The sequence below is a fragment of the Eptesicus fuscus genome, chromosome 15 (genome assembly GCF_027574615.1).
Source record: "Eptesicus fuscus isolate TK198812 chromosome 15, DD_ASM_mEF_20220401, whole genome shotgun sequence".
NCBI classification, from domain to species: Eukaryota; Metazoa; Chordata; class Mammalia; order Chiroptera; family Vespertilionidae; genus Eptesicus; species Eptesicus fuscus.
This window is the reverse complement of record NC_072487.1, coordinates 73,787,911-73,814,845: the sequence shown is the minus strand read 5'-3', so window position 1 is coordinate 73,814,845 and position 26,935 is coordinate 73,787,911. Positions and strand designations below refer to the sequence as shown.

Here is a 26,935-nt window from a genome sequence, read left to right as displayed (position 1 = left end):
GCTCTCCTCTCTTCGGGGAAGCACAGGCAGATGTTGTCAATTTAAATTGTTTCCTTATTAGAATCCTGCCTTTCCGTGGCTGAGTTTCATCAGCTGGGAACTTGGATTGCATCATCAGGACCCCTCCCTTCTCTAGGAACCTGGCCAAGGACTGGGAGATCACAGAGTGGGCGTGGGTGGGGGGTTGCAGGCTGGATGCTGTGGCAGCCCCCCAGGGCCCACCAGCCAGGAGGAGGGACTCCTGATGCAGCCTTGTTCTGGTTACCTCTCATTATAGGGGCCGAATGGGAGGAATCAGGAACCCAGGAGCACAGCTGGGGCTGGGCGGTCCCTGGGGTCCTACTTAGTTCTGGTGGGATACCCTTTCTTAGCCGGGTGCCCAGCCCCTGCCTCAGTCACCTGGGAACTTGTTTAAAAAGTTTAGTCAAAGGCCTGCTTCCCTGGTTCTCTGACGGGGTGATTCTGCTGCCACCCCTCCCCAGGGGGACATTGGCAACGTCTGGGACATTTTTGGTTGTCACAGCTGGGGTTGTGCTACTGGCAGGATGCTGCTAAACACCCTGCAATGCATAGGACACCCCTGGAAAAACAAACAGAGTTATCTGGTTCCAAATGTCATGAGTGCACAGGTTGAGAAACCCTGTCCTGCCGAGTCTCCCTTTCTGGCAGGGCCAAGGACTTTTCACTCTGGGCTTTACACTCTTAGCCCTGTCCTGCTGTGGCCACACAGCTGCTCCCTGCCAGGCCGGGGCTCTGTGCTGGGCGAGCATTGGTGACAAGGCAGACATGCAGATGAGTACTTGTAGCCGGGCAGCGGGGGAGGTGGAGTGCCAAGTGTGGGTGTGGGGCCTCCCTGTGGCCTGTTTCCTGGGCTGCCCCACTGGGTTCCCGGCTCCTGACCACTGCTTGCCACGCTCAGCCTTTGCTCCCATGTGAACTCCAGGGAGGGGCCCTGAATGATGCCTGTCTGCCAGGACCTTGTAGGGGCGTGGCAGCCCGTGGCCAGGAGGTGGTTCCCACTGTACTGACCCTTGTCACCTGCATGATGGAGCCAGTGCCCAGTGTTTGTGGACTCGGAATAGAGGCCCTGGTCTGGGGCCATGGGCGCTCCAGGGAGTTCTGGCCTGAGGATACTGGTCTGGTGGGGTGCTCTGCTCTATTTCAGGACAACCTAGAAATAGCTGAATTCTGCCGCTGTGATGGCCACCGTGGGCTGCGGTGGGTGGGTGGAGGGCTCACCCTGCCTCGCTGGTGTTTGGATGTCTAATTGTATATCTTAAAGCTAAAAACGAGACTCCCCTGAAGCTGCCCTGAAAACCCAGGCTCTGTAATTACCTGTCCCTGGCAGGCAGCCCGGAGCTGAAGGCTCAGGCCCTGAAGCCCCAGGCTAGGGAGTGTCCGGCCTCCTTCATCTCTTCCCCAGGGGGATCTGGTGCTGCCCAGAGGGCAGGGTGAGGTGGGCCCAGGCCTTGACTCAGGTAGGTGGAGGTTCAAATTCCTTTTGCTTTTGACCAGCCCTTCTAACCTCACAACCTTTTTCATTTTTTTAACTTAAATTTCACTTACAGAAACAGTTTTTGGACAGAAATGAAGACAATGGCCCTGCAGCCCCCTCACCCCAACTTAACCTTGCACTGCTTCTGTGGGTCTCTGCTGCTCTGGGAGTCGGTCCCCTCAGTGGCTTTTTGGCCTCTGACCTCATTGCCATCAGAGGACTCCGAGAGGAGTTGATTTCCCCCCCAGGCATGCTTTAAGAAAAAGTCACAACTGATACTTCCAGTTCAAAAAGAAAAGAAAGGGGTCCAATACTCCTCTCCCACTGTCCCCTCATTTCTTCTCTGTTCTTCCTTACCTGCCTGCGCACATGTGGACGCCCGGGTTGCGAGCACCTCCATACGGTCCCTTTGTAAGTTTGGGGCCAAGATTCCCTCTCCAACCTCACTTCCCACCACTCTCCCCGTCACTCACTCTGCTCCAGCCACACTGGCCTCCTGGCGCTTTCTTTTCTTTTTCTTTCTTTTTTAAATATATTTTATTGGTTTTTTACAGAGAGGAAGGGAGAGGGATAGAAAGTTAGAAACATCCATGAGAGAGAAACATCAATCAGCTGCCTCCTGCACGCCCCCTACTGGAGATGTGCCCGCAACCAAGGTACATGCCCATGACCAGAATGGAACCCGGGACCCTTGAGTCCACAGGCCGATGCTCTATCCACTGAGCCAAACCGGTCAGGACCTTTCGCTTTCTTAAGCACTGCAGGCAGGCACGTCCTCACCTCAGGGCCTTTGCCCTTTTTGTTCCTCATGCCTGGAGGGCTCTTCCCAATTATCTGCATAGGCCACTCTCTCCCCTCCTTCAGCTCTTAGCTCAGATGTCACCTTCCCATTAACGCCTCCCCTGACCATCTCTTCCTCACTCAACCCACACTGGACGCTGCCTGCCTCCTGCCCCGTTCCTCTTCCTTAATAGCACTTACCACCCTCTGAGGTGTGTTGGCCTCATTCTGTCTGTCTCTTACCCACTGCCAGACTACAAGCCCCTTGAAGGCAGGAATTTCTGTCTGTTGTGTTTACTGTTTGTGTTGCTAGGGTCTTCGGCAGTGCCTGGCACTTAGTAAGTGCTTAATAAGAGGTTTTTTAGAGAATTGAGACTCTGAGATTTCCTCAAACCTGGCCTGGCCAGCTCCCACCCTGGGCTCATGGCCAACTGTTTGAGATCCTCATTCCTGCTCTTTTTTATGAACATCTGCCCCCCACCCCTGTTCATCCCTCCTCATTATCCCTGTCTTGTGCCTCGGACCCCGTGCCACCTCACTGGGGGTGCTCGGCTCCCTCTCTCCAGAGGGGCCCTGGAGGAGGTTGCAGGGCTGAGTCCTGGCTGTGCCATCTCTGGCTCACAGGTGGGCCTGGGGTTGAGACCACACTCTGCTCACAGCTCTGTGAGTTACTCAGCCTTTCCGAGCCTCACTTTCCCCGTCTGTAAAGTGAACCACGGTAACACCCAACTTTCAGTGTTGAAGAGTTCCAGATGGCACACAGTAGGCCCTTGGGAAATGGCCACTATTGGGGTATGTATGTTGCCCTTGCTGTGACCTCCTGGGGTAGGCCCAGGCAAGGCTGGGAGCTTCTTCCCTTGGGAGTGGTGCCATTTAATAGTGTGTTTAAGCCCCGTGGAAACGAGAGGGAGGCCCGGCCGGCACCTGATCCTGTGAGCCCTGCCCGGAGGACGGAAGACGCCTGTTACCTGAGCCTGGGAGGGCTCCACGTGCCTTTCTCTGGCCAGGCCTGCCAGGAACCACCAGGGGCCCAGGCTTCCTGGCTGGGTGTTCCCTTGGCAGACTCACAAAGGGGAAGGGAGAGAGCCCACAATTTGATATCAGTTTTTGTTCCAGACACTAATCCCAATTCCTCTGGGTGTCCCAACACGCCCAGCATTGCGAGCTTCCTCTCCAGGTCTCCAGCAACTGCGTCCAACTCCTGGGCTGGGTCCAGCAGAGGGGGTAGGAGGAGACCTGAGGGTCCACGTGGGAGCTGTAGCCCCCACCTTTCCCCCCTTTTAAACTGGGGGCTTCGGCTGCTTGGGAAGTGTTCCCACTCTTCGCCCTTCCACCCACTCCATCAGGGCTGCTCGGGCCTAAAGCCAGACTCCGTAGAGGCAAGACAGAGCCGCTGTCAGAATAAGATTCAGAGTCTTCACCATGGCCCTGGAGGGCCTGCCCCCTGCTCCCTTGCCCACCTCATCCCCTCTGTTCTCCTCCCCAGTCCATTGAGCTGCTGGCCTCTGTGCTGCTTTTCCTCTTGCCAAGCATGTGTCTACCTCAGGGCCTTTGCACTTGAAGTTCACGCTCTGGACAGCGCTTCCCAGTTTTTGCTTAGCCCTCAGCCTCATTTCACTCCAGGCCTTGCTTAGAAGTCACTGCCAGAAGGGCTTTCCCGAACTACCCACCTGAAGTATCAGCCCCCACCTTTTCATCTCTACCCAGCACTCCCTACCCACCATCCCTTCCCTGATCTGTCTTCTCTGTTTTTCTCTCTTTATCTGACTTACCATATGGGTGGGTTTTTTTGGTGTATGTGTGTGTGTTTTTTGTATCAGGTTTTTGTTTTTTTTTAAGATGTAATTCACATGCCACACAATCCACCCATTTAAAGGGGGCAATTTAGTGATTTTTAGTATATTCAGAGTTGTGTGACCATCAGCACAGTCAATTTTAGAACATTTCATCACCCCAAAAAGAAACCCCATACCCATTAGCAGTTATTCCCCATTTTCTCCCTATTGCCCCATCCCCTAGCAATCACCAGTCTACTTTCTATCTCTTATGGATTTGGCTATTCTGGACATTTCATATAAATAGAATAATACAATACACAGTTCATTATGACTGGCTTCTTTCACTGAGCATAATGTTTTCAAGGCTAATCCACATTGTAGCATGTAAAGCGATTTTTATTACAGAACAAGATTCCAATATATATATATCCATTTCTCAGTTGATGGACATTCGGGTTGCTTTTAATTTTGGCTATTATGAATAATGTTGCTGTGAACATTCATGTACAAGTTTTTATGTGGAAGTAGATTTTCATTTCTCTTGGATAGATACCTAGGAGTAAAATTGCTGGGTCACATGGGAACTCCATATTTAACCTTTTGAGGAACTGCCGAACTGTTTTTCCAGAGTGGTTACACCACTTTACATTCCTACCAGCGTATATGAGGGTTCCAATTGCTTACACTCTTGCTAGCACTTCACTTGTTATTATCTGTGATGATAGCCATCCTAGTGGGTGTGAAGTGGTAGCTCATTATAGTTTTGATTTGTGTTTCCCGGATGACTAATGATACTGGGCACCTTCTCATGTGCTTATCGGCCACTTGTATATCATCTTTGGAGAAATGTCTATTCCGATCATTTGCCCATTTTTTAATTGGGTTTTTGTCTTTTTATTGAGTTGTAAGTTCTCTTTATATATTTTAGTTACAAGTCCTTTATCATTCATGTGATTTGCAAATATTTTCCTTCATACTGTGGGTTGTCTTTTCACTTTTCTTGATGCTGTTCTTTGATTCACAAACATTTTTTAAAATATATTTTATTGATTTTTTACAGAGAGGAAGGGAGAGGGATAGAGAAACATCGATGAGAGAGAAACATCGATCAGCTGCCTCCTGCACACCTCCTACTGGGGATATGCCCACAACCAAGATACATGCCCTTGACTGGAATCGAACCTGGGACCCTTCAGTCCGCAGGCCGATGCTCTATCCACTGAGCCAAACCAGTTAGGGCGAATCACAAACATTTTTAATTTTGATGAAGTTCAACACATTTATATCTTTCTTTTGTCACTTGTACTTTTGATGTCATATCTAAGAAACCGTTGCCTAATCCCACATCACAAAGCATTACCCCTGTGTTTTTGTCTAAGAATTTTATAGTGTTAGCTCTTAAACACAGGTCTTTGATTCACTCTGAGTTAATTATTTTATGTGGTCTGAGAAAGGGGCCCCGCTTTGTTCTTTTGCATGTGATACCCAGTTGTCCCAGCAAAAGACTGTTTTCCCCCCACGGGCACCCTTGTTGAAAATTAGTTGACCATAAATGTGAAGGTTTATTTTTAGACTTTAAATTCTATTCTATCGACCTGTGTGTCTATCCTTATGCCACAGCCACACTGTCTTAATTATTGTTGCTTTATAAAAGTTTTGCAGTCCAGACTTGTGAATTCCTTAATTATGTTCTACTTTTTTCTAGATTGTTTTAACTATTCTGGTCCTTTGATTTTCCAGTGTTTAGGATCAACTTGTCAAAATTCTACAAAGAAAACAGTTGAGATTTTGATAATGATTGTGTTGAATTTTTAAATCAATTTGGGAGTATTGTTGTCTTAACAATATTAAACCTTTTGATCCATGATGGCAGGATGTCTTTAGTTTAGATTTTTTTGGTCCCCTTTACCCTTAACTACCCCACCCCCCTCCTTCTGGTAACCACCATACTGATATCTGTCTGTGTCTTTGAGTTTCAGTTTTATATCCCACATATGAGTGAAATCAGATGGTTCTTAGCTTTTTCTGACTGACTTATTTCACTTAGCATAATATTCTCAAGGTCCATTCATGTTGTCGCAATGGCAATATTTCATCCTTGAGGAACCGCCATACTGTTTTCCATAGTGGCTGTACCAGTTTTCATTCCCACCAGCAGTGAATGAGGGTTTCTTTTTCTCCACAACCTCTCCAGCACTTATACCCGTCGTGTTGACTGTAGCCATTCGAACAGGTGTGAGGTGGTATCTCACACTTTTGATTTGCATTTTCCTAATGACTAGTGAAGTTGAACATCTCTTCACATATCTGATGGCCATTTGTATGTCTTCTTGGGAGAGGTGGCTGTTCAGGTCCTCTGCCTATTTTTTAACCGGATTGTTTCTTTGGTGTTGAGTTGTATGAGTTCTGTATATTTTTTGGATATTAACCCCTTGTCCGGAGCTACTGTTTGCAAATATCTCCCATTTGGTTGGTAGCCTTTTTGTTTTGTTGGTTTCTTTTGCTGTGCAGAAGCTTTTTCGTTTGATATAGTCACATTCATTTATTTTTGCCTGTACTTCCCTTGTCTTTGGGGTCACAGGGTCAAATTCATAAAATGTTCTCTACGACCAAGGTCCATAAGTTTTCTTCTATGTAATTTATTGTTTCAGATCTTATATTTAGGTCTTTGATTCATTTTGAATTAATTTTTGTACTAGATTACAGTTTGTAATCTAGTTTTATTCTTTTGCACGTGGCTTTCCAATTTTCCCTGAAAAGAGTCTTTCTTTTCTCCATTGTGTGTCTTTGGATCCTTTGTCAAAGAATATTTGCCCATATACCTGTGGTTTTATTTCTGGGCTCTCAGTTCTGTCTTATTGAAGATCTGTGTGTCTGTTCTTCTGCCAATACCATGCGGTTTTAATTATCATTGCTCTGTAGTAGAATTTGAAGTCAGATAGTGTGAACACTCCAGCTTTGTTCTTTTTTCTCAGGATTGCTTTGGCTATTTGGGGTCTTTGTGGTTCCATACAATCTGACAATGTTTTGTTCTACTTCTTTACGAAATGACATTCGGATTTTGATGGGAGTTGCATTAAATCTGAATATTGCTTTGGGTAATATGGCCATTTTAACTATGTTGATTCTTCCAATCTATGAACATGGGATATTTTACCATTTTATTGTGTCTTTTTCAGTCTCTTTTAGTAATGCTTTGTCAGTTTTAGTATATAGGTCGTTCACATCCTTTGTTAAGTTTATTTCTAGGTATTTTATTCTTTTTGTTAATTGTTAGTATATAGGAATACAGTGGATTTTTGTACATTGATTTTGCATCCTGCAACTTTACTGTATTTGTTTATTGTTTCTAATAGTTTTTTGGTTGAGTCTTTAGGGTTTTTTATATACAGAATCATGACATCTGTAAAAAGTGACACTTTTACTTCTTCCTTCCCCATTTGGTTGTCTTTTATTTCTTTCTCTTGCCTGATTGCTCTGGCTAGGACTTTCAGAGCTACGTTCAATAAGAGTGATGAGAGTGGACATCCTTATCTTATTCCTGATTTAGAGGAAAAGCTTTCAGTTTTTCACCAAGAAGATACAAATCCCTATGTAGATCTTGAATTTTTTCAACAGTGTTTTATAATTTTCCAAAGTATATGTTTTATACTTCTGTTGTTAAATTTATACCTGCATATTTTATTCTTTTTAAATAAAATATTTTTCATTTTATTGTGGATATTTGCTAGTACATAGAAATAGTAGATTTTTTTATATTGATCTTGTATCCTGCAGTCTTGCTGAACTCTTGTATCTAATCGTTTTTTAGTGAATTCCTTAGGATTTTCTACATACAAGACCAAGTCATCTGCCAGGAGAGATCATTTTAGTTCTTCCTTTCTACTACCATGTATTTTTCTCATTTGTTTGATCTTCATCTTTCTGTTCCCACTGGAGTGTAAGCTGGTCACTGCTGTAGTGCCAGTGCACAGAGCAGGCACAGAGCTGAGCTGTTAGTCGGTGAATGAACGAATGAGTGCAGCTGGCATGGCTGATGCCCCAGCCCAGGGCTCCTGCTTCCCTGTGGCACCTGCTTCCTGAGGGCTCGTGCCCGTGTCTGTCGGGGGTTGGGCCTTTCCCTTCCTTCCCTCGTCTCTAGCCCTGTCCTTTTCTGTTTGTCCCAGTCTTGGGGCTGTGGGAGGTTGCTGGAGTTCACCCTCCTCACAGGGTTGGAGCATTCTGGTGACTGAGTCTCTCTAGATCCCAAGTGCCTTCATCAGATACGACACATCTCATGGACCCCCTCCCCCCCCTCCCCCCCCGCAGGGCTCACATCACTGAATGCTCCCAGGTGCCCACGAGTGAGCGGCTGGTGCACCTGTTTTACTAATGAGGGTGGAGAGGTCGAGCCCCAGCCCGAGTTGCACAGAGAGTGAGGGCTGTGCCCCCAAGACTGCTTGCCCTGAGTCCTGTTGCCCCTGGTCACAGACCTGGCCCGACGTGGGACAAGCCTTGGCCACGTCCTCCAAGCTTGTGGAGCCAGCAGGGAGCCCCTCACCGAGGCTCTGCTCAGAGGCTTGCATCAGCCGAGGACCTGGAGTACGCCTGCTTCTCACGCCGTCTGTCCCTCAGCCTGGACTGTCTCCCCACTGGCTGCGCCTCATTCTGCATTGGGTCGGAGCTTGAATGTCACCTCCCTGCAGCCAGTCACCTTCCCTCCCCCTCCCCCTCCGGGTGACACTGAGTCATCACTGTCAGATGTTGGTCTGTAAGTCCACTGCAGGGCCCAGTCCCTGCCAGGCTTTGCGGGCTCCGTGGCCCATGAACCCAGGTGTGGCTCATGGCTCTGCAGTCGGGCAGTCCTGGGTTTGAATCCTGCTTTGTCATCACTGGGGATGTGACCTGGGCGGTCTGTTGTTGCCTCAGTGCCCTCGGCTGCAGAGGGGGTGGTATAGAGCCTGCCTTCCAAGGTTGCACTGAGGAGCCAACGAGCCGTGTCCAGGAGTTGCGCATCCTGCGCCGACCCTCCACCCTCGGGCCCCAGCCTGGCGAGTAACCCGCACTCCTCAGGTCCGGGGTGTGGCGGTCACTTCCTCGCTGTCGGCTGGGCCACTCCAGTTAGGTGGGATGCGGCCGGAGATAATGTCTCTCCTGCTGGCCCCTCCCTTCCTGCGCACCGGTTCTGCCAGCCAGGCTGTGGGGGGCGGGGGAGGGGGGCGCTGCACAGGGGTGCAGAGCTCATCTCTTGACATGTGCCGCCGCCACCCCCAGCTCCTCCAGGGCCCCCGCAGCAGCTGGGAAAGGCTCAGATGAGCTGCTTCCCCCAACTCCCACCCACTCCCAGGGCACAAAGCGCGTCCCTCTTAAGTGGATTCTGAATTTGGGGCTTGGTCATGCCCCCCAGGCCCGGGAAGAACTCGGGGGGGCTGCAAGTTCTTCCCCATCTCCTGTCAGGAGAGCTGAGGGCCCCGAGTAGGGTCTTAGACCTGGGGTGGTGAGGGTTAAACGTGTGGCACCTGAGCCAGGCTGCTTGGGTTCAAGACCCTGGTCTGCTCTGCCATCTGTGGGCCCGGGGTAGGGTCTCCGCCCCGGAGTTCTCGTTTTTTTGAATGTGGGATTGGGTTAGTGACTCCCGGTTGGAAGGGTCGGCGTGACCATGGCTGGCTGGCCCGTGGGAGGTGCTGTGTGAGCATTAGCTGTTCCTGCTGTTACTCGTGGTGAAGAAGGGGACTCGGGAGCCCGGCGGCACTGGGCTTAGGGCCTGCTGTTTCCCGACTGGGTGGTACCGGGCAGTTTACCTCCTCAGTCTCTTCACCTGTAAAATGGACAGGTAGTCCAGCCTGGGAACACTGCTGGAGGGTCACCTGACATGGCCAGTGGGAGGTAATGGCAGCGGAAGGAGTCACCCAAGGCCACTGAACAAGGGGGTGGGGGCACAGCCCTGGGAGCAGAGGGAGGGGGCAGCTGCCCCAGCCTGACCTCACCCGCCTTGTGTTTTTCGTTTTTTATTGCATATTTTGTTTTTACAACACTCACACAGGCACATTCTTGTTATGAAACTGCAGTCACTTTGTGATACAAAGTGAAAAGCGAGCGCTCCCTCCCTTCCTCTCCCCCTCCCGTCATTGCCTCCCTAGAGGTGAGCCCCGTCCCTCGTCCCTCCCGGTCCCTGGGCGTTGGCCTGCACCCGTGCTCACCTGTCTGTCTGGCCTGCAGGGAGGAGGTGCAGGAGAACTGCGTGCGGTGGCGGAAGCGGTTCACCTTCGTGTGTAAGATGAGCGCCAACCCGGCCACTGGCCTGCTGGACCCCTGCGTCTTCCGGGTGTCGGTTCGCAAGGTGAGGCTGGGCTTGGGGCCGGGGCCGGGGTGGGTGTGGGGCCACTGCTCTGGTGGCTTTAGGCCCATTCCCTGCTTGTCCCCCTCAGGGGTAATGGGGTAGTTGCTCTGCCGCTTTTCTTGTCCTCCGCTGGCAGTCACTTTTGGGCGGGGGGCTGGGGATTGGGGAGACCTATGAGGTCCCTTGGATTTCCTAGTCACCTGCTGCTTATGTCTGTCTCCCTGTGCAGGAGCTGAAAGGTGGGAAGACTTATTCCAAGGTGAGTGGAACTGTGTGAAGGGCGGTGGGATGGGATGGGGGGGACAGGCATGAAAGAAGCTCCCAGAAGAACCTCCAGCCCCATTTCTGCCCCAAACGGGAGACACTCAGCCCTACAGGAGATATCTCGTCTTTTGAAAATATTGCTATTGACCGTCTTGACACTTCACAGACACACAGCCTGTGTTTGTTGACGTCATAGCGTGCAAAGGGTGGTTTATGTCCCCTTCCTCTCCAGGCCCCCTCCCCCCATCCCAGCACTGGGATTCGTTAGGATTGTTCCAGACCTTTTAAGAAAAAAATATTATGAAATATATCCTACACACAGAGCAGTGAGTAGAATGTTCGATATAGTTTAGAGAACCGTAAAATGAGCACTTTACATGAGTCCTGTGTATGTGCAGACGGTGTGACTTTTCACTACACAAAAGGGACTTGTTCTCACTACACTAAGTGGATTCTGCAGCCTGCTGCTCTTCTTGCCAGTACGTCACGGGCATGTTTTCGTGTCATCACCAATTCCCTGTTGCTTTAAGAGCAGCAGTGTCCCTTTGTGTGGCTAGGGGACGGGTGACTCAGCCAGTCCCCGCTGTTGCATGTGTGTAGTTGCTAGGTTCTCACTGCGCCCACAGAGAGTTCAGCCCCCACATTTCAACCCCACATCACACTGGGAAAGGCAGGAGAAGAGGGGTTACCTCTGGCTTTGAATAAGCTTGCTCTGCCCTTAAAGCCCCTTCTCTGTGGGGGACTCACAGCCCACCCTCGGGGGCTCCCCAGGGAGGTAGCACGTTGTGGCGGGAGCGGGGGGAGGGCTTAGTTAGGTCCGAGGGGAAATGCCTTTGCCTCACCTCACCCTGAGCGCAGGGCGTGTTGCTTCCCACCAACCAGAGTTCAGGAAGCTCAGCGCTCTGGTGTGTGCGCTGTGTCCTGGCTGCTCGCTCATGTGCCTCTCCAGGGGCAGAGGGCAGGGTGGCCAGAACCGGCCTGTGGAAGGTGCATCAGAGTGGAAATTTCTCCTCCCGTTGATTCACGTGGGTGCGGACAGCTGCCCAGCCAGGAAAGAAACTACCAGCAAACAGCTGGAGCATCCTACGTGCATCCGGCAGTGTTTGTCACGCGCCCAGCACGTGTCAGACCTGCCAGGCCCTTCCCTTCCTGTTCTCCAATCAGACGTCCACACTGGCTCAGCACCTTGACACAGAGGAGGAAACTGAGGCCCAAAGAGGTGGCAAGACGTGAGGCTGGTCAGGCCGAGTCCAGGCTGGTTGTGCTGGTTATGCCCTCCGGGGCCTGCGCGTGTCGGTCCTCTCTGAACCGGCTTCCTTGTCTGCAAGATGGGGGTCACTGAGTTGATAGCGGGGCTGGAATTTGACCTTAGTCCTTGATTCTGGCACCCATGCCCCGACGTCTGCGGCAGAGACTTGCACGCAGCAGGTGCTCAGTAAACTTCCCGCGTAGGTTGGTTACCCCGTTTTCATCCCAGCATCCCCTCACCTGAGCCTCTGTTGCCCCTCCAGGCCTGTCAGAATCGGCTTCCATCTAAAAGGCCTTAACTCAGACCCTGCTCTCGTCCTTTCCCCACTTCCTTCCCCATCCCTGCTCCCCTCTCTGTATCTGAGGACCCTCACTCCAGCCTCCAGGAGGGGCTCCTGCGCACCCTGCAGAGTGCCCCCCACCCACCATCCCAACGCCAAGTTCCCACGGGATTTTCCTCCCCCCTGCCCGCTGTCCTGGCGGCTCCCACAGCGCAGCCTTGTTTCCCAGGGAACAATGTGTCTGTGTCACAGACAACAATATCCTTTCATCTCAGGCGCTGCCCCGGTGCACTCTGGGACACAGCACAAAGGGCGCTTTGTGTGGCTCAGGGATGTGAGCTCCTGGCTCTGCCACGTCGGAGCCGCCAACCTCAGCCACCAGCCCGGCCTCTGTCCTTGGGTGCAGGTTATGCAACAGGCAGTCTGGACTGTGGTGTGTCCCAGGGGCTTTGCCTGCCCCTCCCCCTCCACCAAGTTAACCCTTGTGCTGCCGGCCCGGCACCCACACTCCCTGCAGCCGCCCACAGCCTCCTCTCCTCTCTCCCTCCCAGCTGGGCTTTGCCGACTTGAACCTGGCTGAGTTTGCAGGCTCGGGCTCCACCGTGCGCTGCTGCCTGCTGGAGGGGTATGACACGAAGAACACCCGCCAGGACAACTCTATCCTCAAGGTACTGGCCCTGCTGCCTCTTCTGTCCCCTCTCACCAGGGGACCGGGCAACCCTGCTCCTCACCAGATTCCCTGGAGGGTTGTTAAAAATACAGGTTCTTCCCCTGGACAGCAGTGAGGGATACTAGCAGGATGTGGGCCCTGGGTCAGGAAACCACCATCAAAGGCCTGCCTCGGCCACTGGCCTCAGTTTCCCCATCCATAGTCAGGGGTTGGACCCCAACAGTCTCTCAGGGTTTGGTGAGGTCAGCATTGCTGAGTGCTGCCACCTCTTGTCTTGTGGTGCCTGACAACAGCCCCATGGGGCTTGGGGTGTATTATTAGTCCCCGTTGTGCACAGGAAGGAGTTGAGGCACAGAGGTGAGATCATTAGCCTGGGTCACGGCAGAGCTGGCACTGAGACCGCATTCAGATCCTCCCATTGCCCCACCTGACATGAGGCAGCCTGAGGTCCTGGTGAAGCATCGTGACCGGAAGAACCTCCCGCCCCTCCACCTGGCAGGCTGAGGGCGGCTGACCCAAAGACCCACGTGCAAGTTTCCGGTGGCTGGGGCAGCTCCCTGCCCCCGGGCAGCTGCCTCCTCGGCCTCTTGGACAGAGATAATCTGGGCATCTGCCGCCCGCACACCTCTCTTCCTTGTCTCCACACCCTCCCACCTGGCTGAGCAAACAGTCTTGCCCTAACTGCACCTCTGCCGGCTGACCCAGTGCCAGGGCAGAGCTGGGCCAGAAGTGGTGGGCAGAGGCTCTGGGGTCTCCCCGACCCTGTGCAGAGGGAGTTGAAGGCACCGAAAAAGTATAGGCTAATTGTGGTGGGAGCTGGGAGCTTTCAGCCTCGCCCCAGTGGCCCATACACTCAGGCCAGAGCAAGGGCACCGGGGGCCGGGGGGAGGGGGAGAGAAGGAATTCTTAAGTTTCTAATGGGTTTTTGCTTTACTTTACTCAAGAAACTTTCACTAAGCCCCTGCCCTCTGTGTTGGACTACAAACCCCCTTCTCACTGGGCCGGCTTCTCGAGCCTCCTTCCCTCCCCACGCCCACTGGGCACTGAGGGTGGAGAGGGACTGTGCGGCCCTCCCGCGAGGCTCCCGGGCTGGCTGTAGTTTGAAGTAGTGGTAGCTGGCTTTTGCTGCTCGGCCACTCCCAGCCAGGTGCTAAGCCAAGTGACCCTCATCTCGCTATCCCTCTCCACTATCCCATGAAGCAGATGTCAGGCTCAGTTCTGCCTTCTGCACGGCTTCCCCAGGGCCATGAGGGGGCAGAGACGGGATCAGATCCGAGCCCTGTCTGAAGCCGGAGCGGGGAGGCCGCAGGAGTCCAGGCGCAGGAGTTCAGGTGCCTGGGCTGAGTGAGTGGACGTGGTATGGCTGACTTCTCCTTGTCTCACAGGTCACCATCGGAATGTTCCTGCTCTCTGGAGACCCCTGCTTCAAGACGTGAGTGTGGGTGCAGGCTGAGGGGTGGGGGCTCAGCTGACCCCAAGACTGGGGCACACAGTCATACCCCTCTCTGTCCTCCAAGGCCGCCGTCCACTGCCAAGTCCATCTCCATCCCAGGCCAGGATTCCTCCTTGCAGCTGACGTGTAAGGGAGGCGGGACCAGCAGCAGTTGCAGCAGCAGCACCAACTCCCTGACAGGGTCCCGGCCCCATAAGGCCCGGCCCACCATTCTCAGCTCAGGTACCGCTCCCTACCTGCCTGCCTCACCTGCGCCTCCCTTTACCTCTGAGGTGGCCATGCTTCCGTTAGGCAGACATTGTGCCAGCCCCTCCTGTGTGCCAGCACTGCAGGGCCCTGGACAGAGACTGACGTGGTTCCCTGACCCCGTGGCCCTCCCCATCCAGCACGAGAGACAGGCGTCAATCAGACGATAACTAAGTCAAGGGCATGTCTACCTACGGAGAAAGAGCTGTGAGAGACACGGAAGGCATCTCTGGGTCAGGGACGTCTCCCTGAAGCGATGGCATTGGAGCTGAATCTGGGGCCCGGGGCACAGTGTCCTGGCAGAGGGACGTGTGCTGTGAGCGTTTGTTCTCCCCCACGTGCTGCGTGACCTTGACTACTGGCCACTCTGCCTCTTAGGGCCTCAGCGTCCTCCTGTAAAAGGGTCAGCAGTGGTAACCACATCTTGGGTTGCTTGGGGGATGAACGGAGCAAATGTGTGGGCCTGGCCTGAACAGAGTGTGTACTCTGTGTGTTTCTACTAAGTTATCATTATTACTAATGTTATAAAAATTTCAGACGAGCCTGCATCCCCAGAAGCGATGGCTTGGCGATTAGGAGAGGGGGTGCCAGCAGGAGAGGAGGCGCCACCAGGAGAGGAGGCTCTGGCAAGGCGGCACGTGCTGGCCCTCGTTTGTGTCGCAAGAGCAATTAGGGCACAGTGCCGGTGGCTCAGCAGATGTTTGCTGGTTTCTGCCCTCGGGGCCGGCAGCAGGGAGGGACCCCTGACCTCAAGGGCCAACTCCCTCCCACTTTTCCTGGAGACCCAGCCAGTGAGCCCAGAGCGGAGAGCTGGGGTGCTTGCTGCCTCAGCCTGGGCTTGCACGTGGGAATGCAGCATTATTACTTTCTCCAGCTTCTAGGTATGGGTCCCCAGAGCAGAGATCTGGGGAGCAGGCCACCCCAATATCGATAAGCCTTTGTGCAGAGTTGTAGAGATGCCTCTCCCAGGCAGCGTGGGGTGTGAGCCCCAAATGCCTCTGGCTGGTTTTCTCTACCCCTACTTCCCTCTGCACAGAACCTGTGGGGGCTTAGAAAGCCACTTGACTTTGGGTGGGGACACAGTCAGGCCTGGGGTCCAGCGGGTGGCCTGGTTGTGCTCATCTCCAGAGGGGGGCTGGGCAAGCCCTCGCTTCCTGTGTTTACCACAGGAGGCCTGGTGGGTGGTACCCACGGCCCTGGGTGGGTCCCCCTGGTTCCCCTGCACCTCCTTCCTGTTGGGGAGTGCGGGGATGTTCATTTCGAAGTTGGGCTGATGGGTGACTTGGGACAGGGCTTCAGCCAGTTCCCCTCACCCTGGTTTGCTTTCTTTTAACTGCATTGACCGAAGCTCACAAGCTTCAGGGCCTTTGCCTTAGTTCCCTCCGGAAGGCCCTTTGATGCCTTATCTGCCTTGCTTCCTCCCACGCCTCCGGATGGTCTCACATTAAGGCCGCTGCCTCAGAGAAGCCCTCCCTGATCTCAGACTGGGTCAGACCCCTGCACACTGTCTGCACCACTCACCGAAATTGTGGGTCGTGTTTGTTAAATATTCTTCCTCCCCAGTGGCCTGTGACACCCTGTCTCCTGATCACAGCACCCAGTAGAGCACCCTGCATGGAGGCGGTCCCTGACAGATATTTGTAGAATGAATGACCTGGGTTCAGATGATGAACTGGGGCTTGGAGCAGATTGCCGCTCCTGCTAATGTCAGTTTACATGGTGTCCCTCCCCCTGACACCCCGCCAGACTCAGTGAGAGGACGGACACCCCTGGTCACCCCTGCCCTCTCCCTGCCTCCCAGGGCTTCCGGAGGAGACAGACCAGAACCTGTCCAGCCCCGAGGAGGTGTTCCACTCTGGCCACTCCCGCAACTCCAGCTACGCCAGCCAGCAGTCCAAGATCTCTGGTGAGTGCCCGCCTGGCCTGTGCCCTTGGCCTTCCATAGTGCCCGGCTCCCTTGTAATGCACGCCCCTCCCACCCAGGCTACAGCACGGAGCACTCGCGCTCCTCCAGCCTCTCCGACCTGACGCACCGTCGCAACACGTCCACCAGCAGCAGTGCCTCTGGTGGCCTCAGCATGACGGTGGAGGGCCCCGAGGGTGGCGAGCGTGAGCACCGGCCCCCCGAGAAGCCACCCCGGCCTCCCCGGCCCGCCCATCTGTCAGACCGCTCGTTCCGGTGAGTCTCACTGCTCGGCATTTTGGAGAACAGACCCCTCCCGGTGGCTCCTTGAACCTTTGCTCCTTTGCCTGTAACACGGGACACTAGGGTCCCTGCCTCAGGCTTGGATGCTGATGACTCAACCAGTTGATGTTCATCAGTTAGCCCTGACCTAGCTGCTGTGCGCGTGCTCCGTCAGCGGTTGCTGTGTATGACTTAGGTACCTTAGGTCCCTGCTAGGCCTCTCAGAGCCTCTGCGTCCTCCTCTGTAAGACCAGGTGATGGTGGCACCTGCACAGCAGGGCGGCATGCGGTTACGTGACGACCACGTGAACAAGCTCTCCTGTGCACGGAGAGCATCCCGAGCGATGTAGGTGGTCGCTGCTGTCATCACTGTGCCGTTACCACCCTGACTGTGTGCCTCTGCCCGCCCTGGTCCAGGCGGAAGAAGGACTCGGTGGAGAGCCACCCGACCTGGGTGGATGACACGCGGATCGATGCAGATGACATCGTGGAGAAGATCATGCAGAGCCAGGACTTCACCGATGGCAGCAACACTGAGGGTGAGCGGCCCACGCCGGGCGGGCTGGGGGGACAGTGCCACCTGCCCCAGGGGCTCCCGCCCTGCTCAGCCTCCGCCCTCTCCTGTGTTCCTGCAGACAGCAACCTCCGGCTATTTGTGAGCCGCGATGGCTCCACCACGCTGAGTGGCATCCAGCTGGCCAACAGGTAGGGATGAAGGCTCGGGTGGGTGGTTAGGGTGGCCATGGGAGCGTGGTGCTGAGAGCAAGGTCTCTGACGCCTGCTGACCTGGCTTTGAATGCCCGCTCTTGTCACCACAGAGTGGCCTGGGGCCAGTCACCTCTCTCTGAGCCTCAGTTTCTCCATCTCTCGAATGGTGTGACCTGGGACAGTGCTTCAGGGTTGGCGCCAAGGGTGTCAGAGGCAGCCTTGGAAAGTGCCTAGCGCAGGGCTGGGCACAGGGCGGCAGCTTTAGTCTTTATTTTGGACCCTGTTTTCCCTTCCTCCTGGTCTGGGAACCCCTTAACAGTGATGATGTATGGGACAGGTGTTCACGAGCACCAGGCACTGAGTGAGGTGCTGGGTGTACGACGGTAAGCAGTTTTTTTGCCCTCGTGATAGTCCCAGACAAGGGGTGGTAGGATCAAACTTGGGCTTGAACTCTAGTTTATAGAATGCCAGTGCCCTCCTGACCATTTGTTTATAGTGTGCCTGACTCACCGAAGGAACGAATGGGTGGAGGAGATTCCCACGTGCAGGGTTCCTGTGGGCAGGGTGGGAAAGTGCCCATTTAACATCCAGGGCCAGAGCTGGAGGAGAGCTTGGCTGGGCTGCCCAGGGCCCCAGACCTGCCCCCTGGTGCTGCTCTGCTGACCCCTGCTGCCAAGGCTCAAAATTGCATCTGCCATCTCCCCATGGCCTCCTGGATGAGCTGATCTGTCTCTTCCCACAGGGTCTCCTCTGGGGTCTACGAGCCAGTCGTGATTGAAAGCCATTGAGGAGCAGGTGTCCAGGCTGGAGAAGGGCCCTGCCTTTGCGGGTGTCCAGATCCGTGTCATTCCACGAGGGTCCTTCCCCTTTGGATCACCATCCACTCTGCATCTCATCTGTGCCTCCTCCATGCACTCCAGCCCCACTCCTGCCCCACTGCATCATTCCATTGTCCTCCCATCCATGCTGGGACCTTCCTGGCCTCGGGCCTGGGCACCACTGTGAATATCCTTCTCTGAACCACTAGAGGGCAGGCCCATGAAGTAGGTGGGCAAGGCAAAGACGGCCAGGACGCCCTGCTGGAGACCCACCTGGCCCCTTGATGAGGACGTGCAGCAGCTCCTACACACGCGGAGCTGCTTGTGGCCGAGGGGCCTCTTGCCCTGTGTCCCCACTCACTCTAGGAGCACCAGCTCAACCATGCCCTGGCAGGGCTCTGTTCCATTGCCCCCTTGCCCTTGGGGGCCAGTTCACCCCCAGAATCCTGCCACCGTGGCCCTCTGACTGCTTAGTGCTTCAGCTATCCCTTCCCTGAGCCCCAGGAGACCCGCTGGCGGCCTCCTCCTGGGAGCCAAGACCTCAGACCCCACCCACACTCCAGTTTGAGACTCCCTCCCCCAACGAATGTTCTCCTGCTGCCCGGGCAGCCTGCACTTTGCACATGCTTGTGTCCAGCACAGCCCCACCGGCCCTCGCCTGCCCTTCCTCTGATCCCTTCCCAAGGACTCCTGGGCACTGCCTGCCGTGCAGCCAGCGGCCCAGCCCGAGCAGCCCGGCTGGAACGTGGCGCCACCTCTCCTCCCTCTAGTTAGCTGCTGCTCAGGCCTGAGACCCATGCTGAGAAAGGTCTGAGCTTCGAAGATGGTTCCTCTCTGCCCAGGGCTGGGCCCTGAGCAGCTGGTTTCTTGTAGAAAGCCAGGAAGGTGCCTCCCAAGCCCTTGGAGGCCTGGGGCCTGACTGGGCTGGGCAAGCACCACCCCTTTCCTCTCCCCTCAGGGTCAGCTGGCCCAGGCTGAGGCCCCTGCTGGAGGGGCAGATGGGCTGGGACTGGACCAGCTGGAGCTGGCTGCCAGGCCCCCAAAGCCTGAGCCCTCCTCTGAAAGCTTCCCCTCTCTGGGCAAGGGGTCCTTTATGGGGGGTTCTGGTGGGGAGCAGTCTGGCCCTGCCCCCGCCCCTGCTCCTCACTAAGCCTCTGCTCTGAGCACTTTCCTCCCTGTCCTCATTACTTGCTTGAAGGTGGTGCTGGCTGCCAGCCAGGCCCTGGACAGATCCCCTGCCGCTCTTAATTTTACCCATTTTTGTATAAACCCAGCAGGCTGGTGTTTACTTTACCCTACACTTCTTTTTTTTTTCTCTTTTCTCCCTTTTTTTGGGTTCGAAGTTAGGTATTTTTCCTCCTCCAGGTGAGGGGAGGTGGTTCTGTTCTCTGCCCCGCCCACTGACTGGTCCCAGCAGCGCTGGTGATCTGGATGGGGCCGGGATGCTGCTGCTCCCTCTGGTAGGGGTGGGAGTGAGGGTGTCCTCCCCAGGCTGGGAGGGTCCTTGTCTTTCTGCCCCAGCTGGCAAGAGTTGGAGTCTTGGTCTTGGAACCTCCCAGCATTGGGCCAGAACATTTCTAGGATTTTGTTGTTTTTAATCACCTAACCCTTTCAAAAAATGAATGTTAGAAGGTGCCTGCCGAGGCAGGATGGAGCATTTGCTCTGGCTGGAGAAGGCTCTGGTCAGCTCTGTGGGTCCCTTCCTGGCCCGTAGACACCTGGCACTTTAAAAGGGGATTGGCTGCACTGTCTCCACATGTAGTGACCCCCCAGAAGATGGGGTTCCGCCCTTCCCCCCTGTGTCTGCAGGACTTCAGCCCAGTGGGAAGGTGTATTTAGTGTCTGATTCAGTTCTGGGGCTTTTGGGCATAAAACAGCTGGCTTTGGTGCTGGTGGGAGACTTCCCAAACTAGGAACCCCAGCCTCACTCCAGATGAGGTCTGAACTTGACAGTCACCCCAGGAGACAGAGCCTGCCACATCCTCCCATGCCGGGCCCTGGGCCAGGGTCATTGGACTGCACATTTGGCCGTCACCAAATTAATGCTGGCTGGAGCTGGAGGCCTAGAGCCCTGGCCCCGTCCCCACGTGGGAACCCTCCGGTCCCCTCAAGCTCAGTGACTTCCCACTAGGCGCCCACAGCTCCTAGACTTAAAATTCTATAGAGAGAGAGAGAGATAGAGAGGAATATATTAGAGATATTTTTGGAAAGGAATTGGTCTATGCAATGTCAGTTTGGAATCTTGGAAGACAGTTTAACGTTTTTACTAGGAGATTTAAAGAAAATAAAAATCTACAATATTTTTAGGTTATTATTTTTGGTCACCCCACAAACTGACCACATGGCACGATCTGCCAAGATGGAGAATGTCCGCATCCTCTTGAGGGAGGGGGAGGGGGGGTGTCTTTTTTTTTTTTTTTAATTCCCCTCTTTTCTAACAGAATGTTGCCACCACCACACCCTGATTCAGTGGGCTGTGTTTGTATCTCTGTCCCAGCTTCTGTAGAAAATAACATTGTAAAGGGAAATCAGCCTAGTGTCAGTGTCTTGGTTTGGGGGAATAATTAAACGTTGCAATTTTTGTTTGTTATGGCATATTGGGTCTTGTTTGTTTTGTCCACTTGACTTTGGGGTCAAAGACAGCATCAGATGGAAGCCAAGTGTGATGCTCTGGGGGGATGGAGACGAAGTAAGTGGCCAGGCTTCTCCAAGTCCTGGCTGAAGTCACAGTTATTACCATCTTTATCACACCAGAGTGCTGGGGAGGGAGCTGAAGCCCACAGGTGGTTTCTTGCCAGTCTCAGGTCTAGTAAGTGCCGCTCTGACCTCAGAGCCCAGTTCTAACCACTGCTCTCCAGGCCTCCCAGCCGGCAGGTGTCCTCTAGCAAGTGTGCCCGAAGACAAAAAGCTGGAGTCTCTCAGCTGCAAATGAGAACGTGGTGTACAGCTTGACCTACGGGAGGTCTGAATTTCCAGGCCTGGGCCCCTCGCTGCCTGCCCCGGTTTAAAGTTACAGAGGAGTCTGCACCAAGCTCTGAGAAAGACAAGGCACCCTGGACCTTGAATGAGCTCAGAAGTGGCAGGAAACCTCACTGGCTTTGGACAGGCCAGAAGGAACCAGACTACAGGCCTCGTCCCTGCCACTGCATTACCCCACCCCTCAGGGCTGGTGCCCAGGCATAGCCCCTGTAAGCCCTGAGGCCGATTCTCAGTCCCTTCCTCTGTTCAGTGCACACTTGGGGAAGGAAACGCTGGCTCTCAGCTAAGCCCAAAGTCTGTCCTGAGGCAGAAAGGGAAGAAATCGGGCTATTGGCCAAAAGGGTTGCTCTTTGGAACTGGGTATTGCTAAGTGAAAAATCAGATTGCTCCTATCAGCTTTGGGAGGGCAGTCCCCATAGTCAGAGATGGGCTCAGACAACCCAAAGAGACAGATGCTGCTAGAAGGAACATGCCAGGTTCAGGCCATATCTAGGTGCCTCACCCCCCACCCCCCGATGCTATGTTCCAAGGTCCAAACAGCCACGGAATCTTAAAGCCGGTTGGTGGATTCAAAGCTATGTGCGAAGCCCCATTCTAGGCTCTGGGGATACAGCAGTGACCACAGACTATCCTCAGGGAGCCCATAGTCAGGTGGGCCAGATCAAGTTAATCAGCTAATTAAAATGCGGAGACAGCCCTAGCTGGTTTGGCTCAGTGAATAGAGTGTCGGCCTGCGGACTGATGGGTCCCAGGTTGATTCCCGCCAAAGGCACATGCCTAGGTTGCGGGCTCAATCCCCAGTAGGGGGCGTGCAGGAGGCAGCTGATCAATGATTCTCATCATTGATGTTTCTATCTTTTTCCCTCTCCTTTCCTCTCTAAAATCAATAAAAATGTATTTAAACAAATAAAAAATAAAATGCGGTGACAAGAGTCACCATGGAGACACATGGGCTGTGGAGCACAGAGGAGGGAGCGAACCCTGTCCAGCTGTGAAGGTGTGTCCCTGTGATGTGTGGCATCCCAGTGAGACCTGCTGAGTGAGGAGCAGCTAGCCCCGAGGTGTGGGAAGGCAGAGTTCCAGACCCCACAACTGAAGGGCAATGATGAGGCCCCACCTCCCCTGGCTCTCAGAGGAAAGGGCCTCCACATCTGGGGCGGGGGCCTGCAGACGCTGCCGAAGACCTGTCTGGGCTGCTGCCTGGGCGGTCGCGACACCCAGGAGAGGCGGGCGGTGAGGAGAGGGAGGGTCGCCCTGGCCTCATCCCTGCAGTGAAGAGAGGATAGGGACGCTAGGGGTCCTTTATGGGGGTTTCTGGCCGCGAGCAGTCTGGCCCTGCGCCTGCCCCTCACTAAGCCTCTACTCTGAGCACTTCCTCCCGACAGCCAATCGAAATCCTCCCCGTCCCGCGGGCTCGGGCCAGCCCTTCCTCCTCCCACCCCCTGCCGGGGAGTGAACGTTCTCTGCATCCTCCTTTCCACCGGAGTAGTTAGGGTCCCGGGAGCAGGAAGTAGGGCCCTAGGTTCTGGTGTTAGCTTCGCCACCGACTCGAATTGTGACCTCCTGCAAGACCTCGCCCCTCTCTGAGTCTCATTTTCCCCATCTGAAAAAAAAAAAAAAGAGACTTCTGGACCTTCCCCCCACCCCCACCCACCCCATCCCGCTCAAGCCTTGGGACTTTGGGATCTTTAGAAATGGACTTTTCTTCTGGGGCGGGTTCGACAGGGCTGAGGCCACGAGTACCGGTCAGTCTGGACTCTCAATTCGGTCCCATTACCTAGGAAGACTCAGGAACAACGTGTCCCACAATGCTCTTGAGAAACTACATTTCCCGACATGCAAAGCGGGGAGGCGGTGCCTGCCTTTCCTGGACATTGTGGGCCTGGTCCGGCGTAAGGACTACGGTTCCCGGCGTGCCATGCGGCCGAAGGCCACAAGGGCCCGGATCCGGAACCGGATGTGGCTTGGTGCTCCGGAGTGGAGCGCGGGGCAATGGTGAGCTTGGGGTGGGATGTTGGGGTTGGGGATCCCAGGTCTGTTCTGGAAACGGGGCTTGGGCAATCGGAAGCCGGATTGCTCTCCCGCCGGCCCATTGTACGGATGAAAACGCCGAGGCCCGGCACGCTCGGTGCCAGCGTGATCAGGCTGCGACGCGCCCCTCCATGACACCTAAGCGGAGTCGCTTCGTCAATTGAGCCCTCCCTTTTCTCCAGGCCACGGGGACAGACCAGGTGGTGGGACTCGGCCTCGTCGCCGTTAGCCTCATCATCTTCACCTACTACACCGCCTGGGTGATTCTCTTGGTATGTGTACTTACCCGCCCCCTCTCGCCTCCACTCGTGCATCTTGCAGCCGACTCCTGACGTCATTTAAGCAGCTATGATGTGTCAGGAACTGTGCGAGGTGCCTTACCTGAATATCTCCTGAAAGCTCCAGAATAGCCCTCTAAGGAAGATGCTAGTGCCGTCCCCATTTTATAGATGAGGAAGCTGAGGCTCAGGAAGAAGGGTTGAGGCCAAGGCCATGCCCTTAACTGCTACACTGATCCTGATTTGCTCTCTAGTCCTCCTGGTTATCCTGCTGGCGCCTGGGCATGATGGGTCCCAATGGATTTTGTGAGGGCCGTTAGGATTTGGGGTGGGGGGTGGTCGGTTGTTACTGCTTAAGAAGGGCAGTGTGTTTGGAAGGCAAAGGCTTGCAGAACTTGGTATCCTTTGGAGGAAAATGTTAGTAAAGAAGAGCTTGGAGCCCAGGTTGGGAATCACTCCAGGCTTCCTCATTTCTCCTTTTCCCCTGTTAGGCTGTGAGGGCCCGAGAGCAAGTCCTTTATCCTGTTCCCTGCCAGGTCCCCAGCACTAACTTAGGGCAAGTGCCCAGCAAACATCTACTAAATAAATGCAGGAAGGAAACAAACCAAGGCACCCAAATGGCCATCATCTTAAAGAAAAGCAAATGCTGTCCCAGTGGTTTGAGTGGGGTCAGCCCCTGAGATGGGGGAGGGGGATGTTTGGGCTTGGGGGTGCAGGCAAGGCGGGGAATGCTCACCAGACCTCTGCCCTGGATGCCAGCCATTCATCGACAGCCAGCATGTCATCCACAAGTATTTCCTGCCCCGAGCCTACGCTGTTGCCATCCCACTAGCTGCTGGCCTCCTGCTGCTCCTGTTTGTGGGTAAGTCATCATTCCCGTGAACAGGGCATTTGGGGGGGGGGGGGGCCCATGATCCTCTCCCACCCCTGAACTTGCTGGACATCTACTTAGGGCTCTATGCCTTCACTTCACCCTGGGCGTTTTCCTGTCCATCCCTCAGGGCCACAGTCAGTCTTCCAGGTGCCTGGGGCTCACTGGACTATTGGGGTGTCTCCCTTTTTCCTCCTCCCTCCACTACCACCATCATTGCACTGCTCACACCTTAATCACCTCTCACCCCCCTGTCAGCCTGGTGTATAATTCCTGCACCTCTTATCTCCCCTGGTTTAGTGTGTGGGCGTGCTAGGACTGTGTCTTCATTATCACTGTGTCCTCAGCTCCCACATAGGCCATGGCACTAAGCTGGTGCTTAAGAAAGTGGCTTAGATGAGTCAACAGTCAGATGACTGGATGATGGAGTAGGTGGGTGAGTGGATGCTGGATGTTGAGTGTGCAGGTGGGAAACAGGTAGGTAGGTGGACAGGTGGTTGCTGGTGAGATGGATAGTTGGGCGGATCTTGTATCCTGTAGAATCTGAAACACTAAACGCAGCAAATGGCCTGTGGTAAGCACTCAGTGATGTTTGTTGAATGAATGTGGGCGGATGTGCGGTTTGATGGATGACTAGGGAGATGACCAGGTGGCCTGGAGGGTGGTTGGGGAGGTCCTTGGCCCCATGTATGGGTCACTCTGCCACGCTGGGCCCTGGATCTTACCTGGCCTTTCTGATCTGTATATTCCAGGGCTGTTCATCACCTATGTGATGCTGAAGAACCAGAAGGTGACCAAAAAGGCTCAGTGAGGACCCAGCGAGGATGTGGCGGCCTCCCCTCTGGTGCATACCAAGGGCGGGGGCGCACAGGACCTGTGCAGGCACTGCGGCCCCTCAAGCATGGCTGCCCTGCAGACACCCCTGGGGATGGAGCTGTTCAGGACTCACCCCTGACTGACCAGAACCCGCACTTCGCTTCTGCTCACTCTTCCAGAGCCAGGAGGAAGTACCTGGAAATCTCCCTCTCTCCCCATTCTGCCTCAGGGCCTGAAAGATACTGGTCCTCCCTACCTCACTTTCAGACCCCCTGTCACTTTTTCCTCTTGCCTCAGTTTCCCTCCTGTCACATGCTCATGTTGGAATTGGCACGTTTTAAGGCATCATGTGGCCTCTCCCCCCACATGTCCTTTTTCTCCGCGAAGGCAGCTTTCCCGGGTCTGACCCAGCCAGGGACTCCGCAGGACTTCTCGACCTGGAAAGCTTAGCGGGAGGACCAACAGGCCTTGGGACCACTGGGCACACTGGGCCCCCAGATCTTCGCATAGAGTCCCAGCCCCTCAGCCCTGGCACTGGCCTACTGGGGAGAACTGAACAATAAACGTTGATGGTGTGTTTTTCTCTGTGCCATCCTGACCAGGGAGCTGGGCTCGGGACTGGAGAGGGGCTGGGAGCTGGTCACTGCATTGGTCTCGGCAGGAGACCCTGGTTTTTGCAATGAAGGACCTCAGTGCCTCCTGGGTCACCCCTGTGCAGGACACACGGTGAAGCTGGAACTGGGACAGGTGTGGTTCCAACCCCTGCAGCTCGCGGCTGGGGGGTCAGACCCCACAGCGGCCTTCAGCACACCTCCCCTGGGTCAGCCCAGCCAGCATGCACTAGTATTTTAGGGGCCCTCAGCCCAGTCCCCTAAAAGCCCAAACCTGTTGTCCATCTCCTGTACCAGCAGCCCAACTTCGTGTAGCGCTGAGCCAGAGTAGAGCTGTTCCACTGTGTCCAGGTTGATGAATCTGCACAGGCCCCGCCCTCGCTCCCCAGCGGTCCCTCTGGCAGCCAGCTCCCCGTCACAGCGCCTAACGTAAGCCTCCCTTCCATCACACCTTGGACCTTCCCTCTTCCTCCAGTTAGTAGTGGTGCCATGTGCAGAACAAAGGCCAACTGTAGGCTCACCTGTCCTGCCCGCTCCTTGTCTTCCACACCAGGAAGAGCTGCTCACCTGGCCCCAATGGACTGCACATGCACCAGCCACCCACATAACGTTACCGTCAAATGTGGTGGCACCTCAGATTCATCCTGTCATCTGAATTCTCAGACACCCCACCCCCAATCTGGCTCTTCCCCCATGCCCTGCTCCCTCTCATGACGCGTTATCCTGTGTCCCTGACCCAGCCAGAAGCCTTGGCTTTCCTCCCCGCCTCCGTCCACAAGACCCCAAATCCTGTCAATTCTAACACACACCCAGCCACCTTCTGGGAGCAAAGCCACCACTGCCCCAAACCACGGGGGGCTTCCTTGTCCTCTCTGCCCCCCCCTCCCCTTCCCCCCAAATTGACTGACTTTTCAAAACACCTGAGCCGCCCTGGGCAGTGTGGTTCATTTGGGCATCACCCCATGCACCAGAAGGTAGCCAGTTTGATTCCCAGTCAGGGCATGTGCCCAGGTTGTGGGCTCAGTTTCTGGTGGGGGGTATGCAGGAAGTAGCCAATTGATGTTACCCTCTCACATTGATGTTTCTCTCCCTCTCTCTAAAAAT

The 26,935-nt window shown here is 54.7% G+C and overlaps 2 protein-coding genes across 2 annotated transcripts in view; both read left to right on the top strand.

Annotated features, from left to right (window-relative positions):
* The window catches only part of EEIG1 (estrogen-induced osteoclastogenesis regulator 1), a 34,677-nt gene extending 13,837 nt beyond the window's left edge, over window positions 1-20,840 (top strand). The window contains exons 2-11 of the mRNA XM_008152589.3: window positions 10,252-10,372; window positions 10,602-10,631; window positions 12,717-12,833; window positions 14,221-14,267; window positions 14,353-14,510; window positions 16,336-16,440; window positions 16,518-16,713; window positions 17,137-17,258; window positions 17,355-17,424; window positions 18,170-20,840. Of these exons, the coding sequence (XP_008150811.1) occupies window positions 10,252-10,372; window positions 10,602-10,631; window positions 12,717-12,833; window positions 14,221-14,267; window positions 14,353-14,510; window positions 16,336-16,440; window positions 16,518-16,713; window positions 17,137-17,258; window positions 17,355-17,424; window positions 18,170-18,215 (1,012 nt within the window). The 3' untranslated portion in view covers window positions 18,216-20,840. The remainder of the gene's footprint in view (window positions 1-10,251; window positions 10,373-10,601; window positions 10,632-12,716; window positions 12,834-14,220; window positions 14,268-14,352; window positions 14,511-16,335; window positions 16,441-16,517; window positions 16,714-17,136; window positions 17,259-17,354; window positions 17,425-18,169) is intronic.
* A 2,323-nt stretch (window positions 20,841-23,163) lies between these two features.
* On the top strand, window positions 23,164-25,799 carry DPM2 (dolichyl-phosphate mannosyltransferase subunit 2, regulatory). Its single transcript, XM_008152590.3, has 4 exons — window positions 23,164-23,219; window positions 23,438-23,527; window positions 24,293-24,395; window positions 25,157-25,799. The coding sequence occupies exons 1-4, from the start codon at window positions 23,217-23,219 to the stop codon at window positions 25,213-25,215; spliced, it is 255 nt and encodes an 84-aa protein (XP_008150812.1). The 5' UTR covers window positions 23,164-23,216; the 3' UTR covers window positions 25,216-25,799.
* The last annotated feature ends 1,136 nt before the right edge of the window (window positions 25,800-26,935 follow it).

Coding starts and splice junctions, on each gene's coding strand:
- DPM2 (XM_008152590.3), top strand. Junction 23,528..24,292: donor CCGCCTGGGTGATTCTCTTG/GTATGTGTACTT, acceptor CCTGGATGCCAG/CCATTCATCGACAGCCAGCA. Junction 24,396..25,156: donor CCTGCTGCTCCTGTTTGTGG/GTAAGTCATCAT, acceptor TGTATATTCCAG/GGCTGTTCATCACCTATGTG.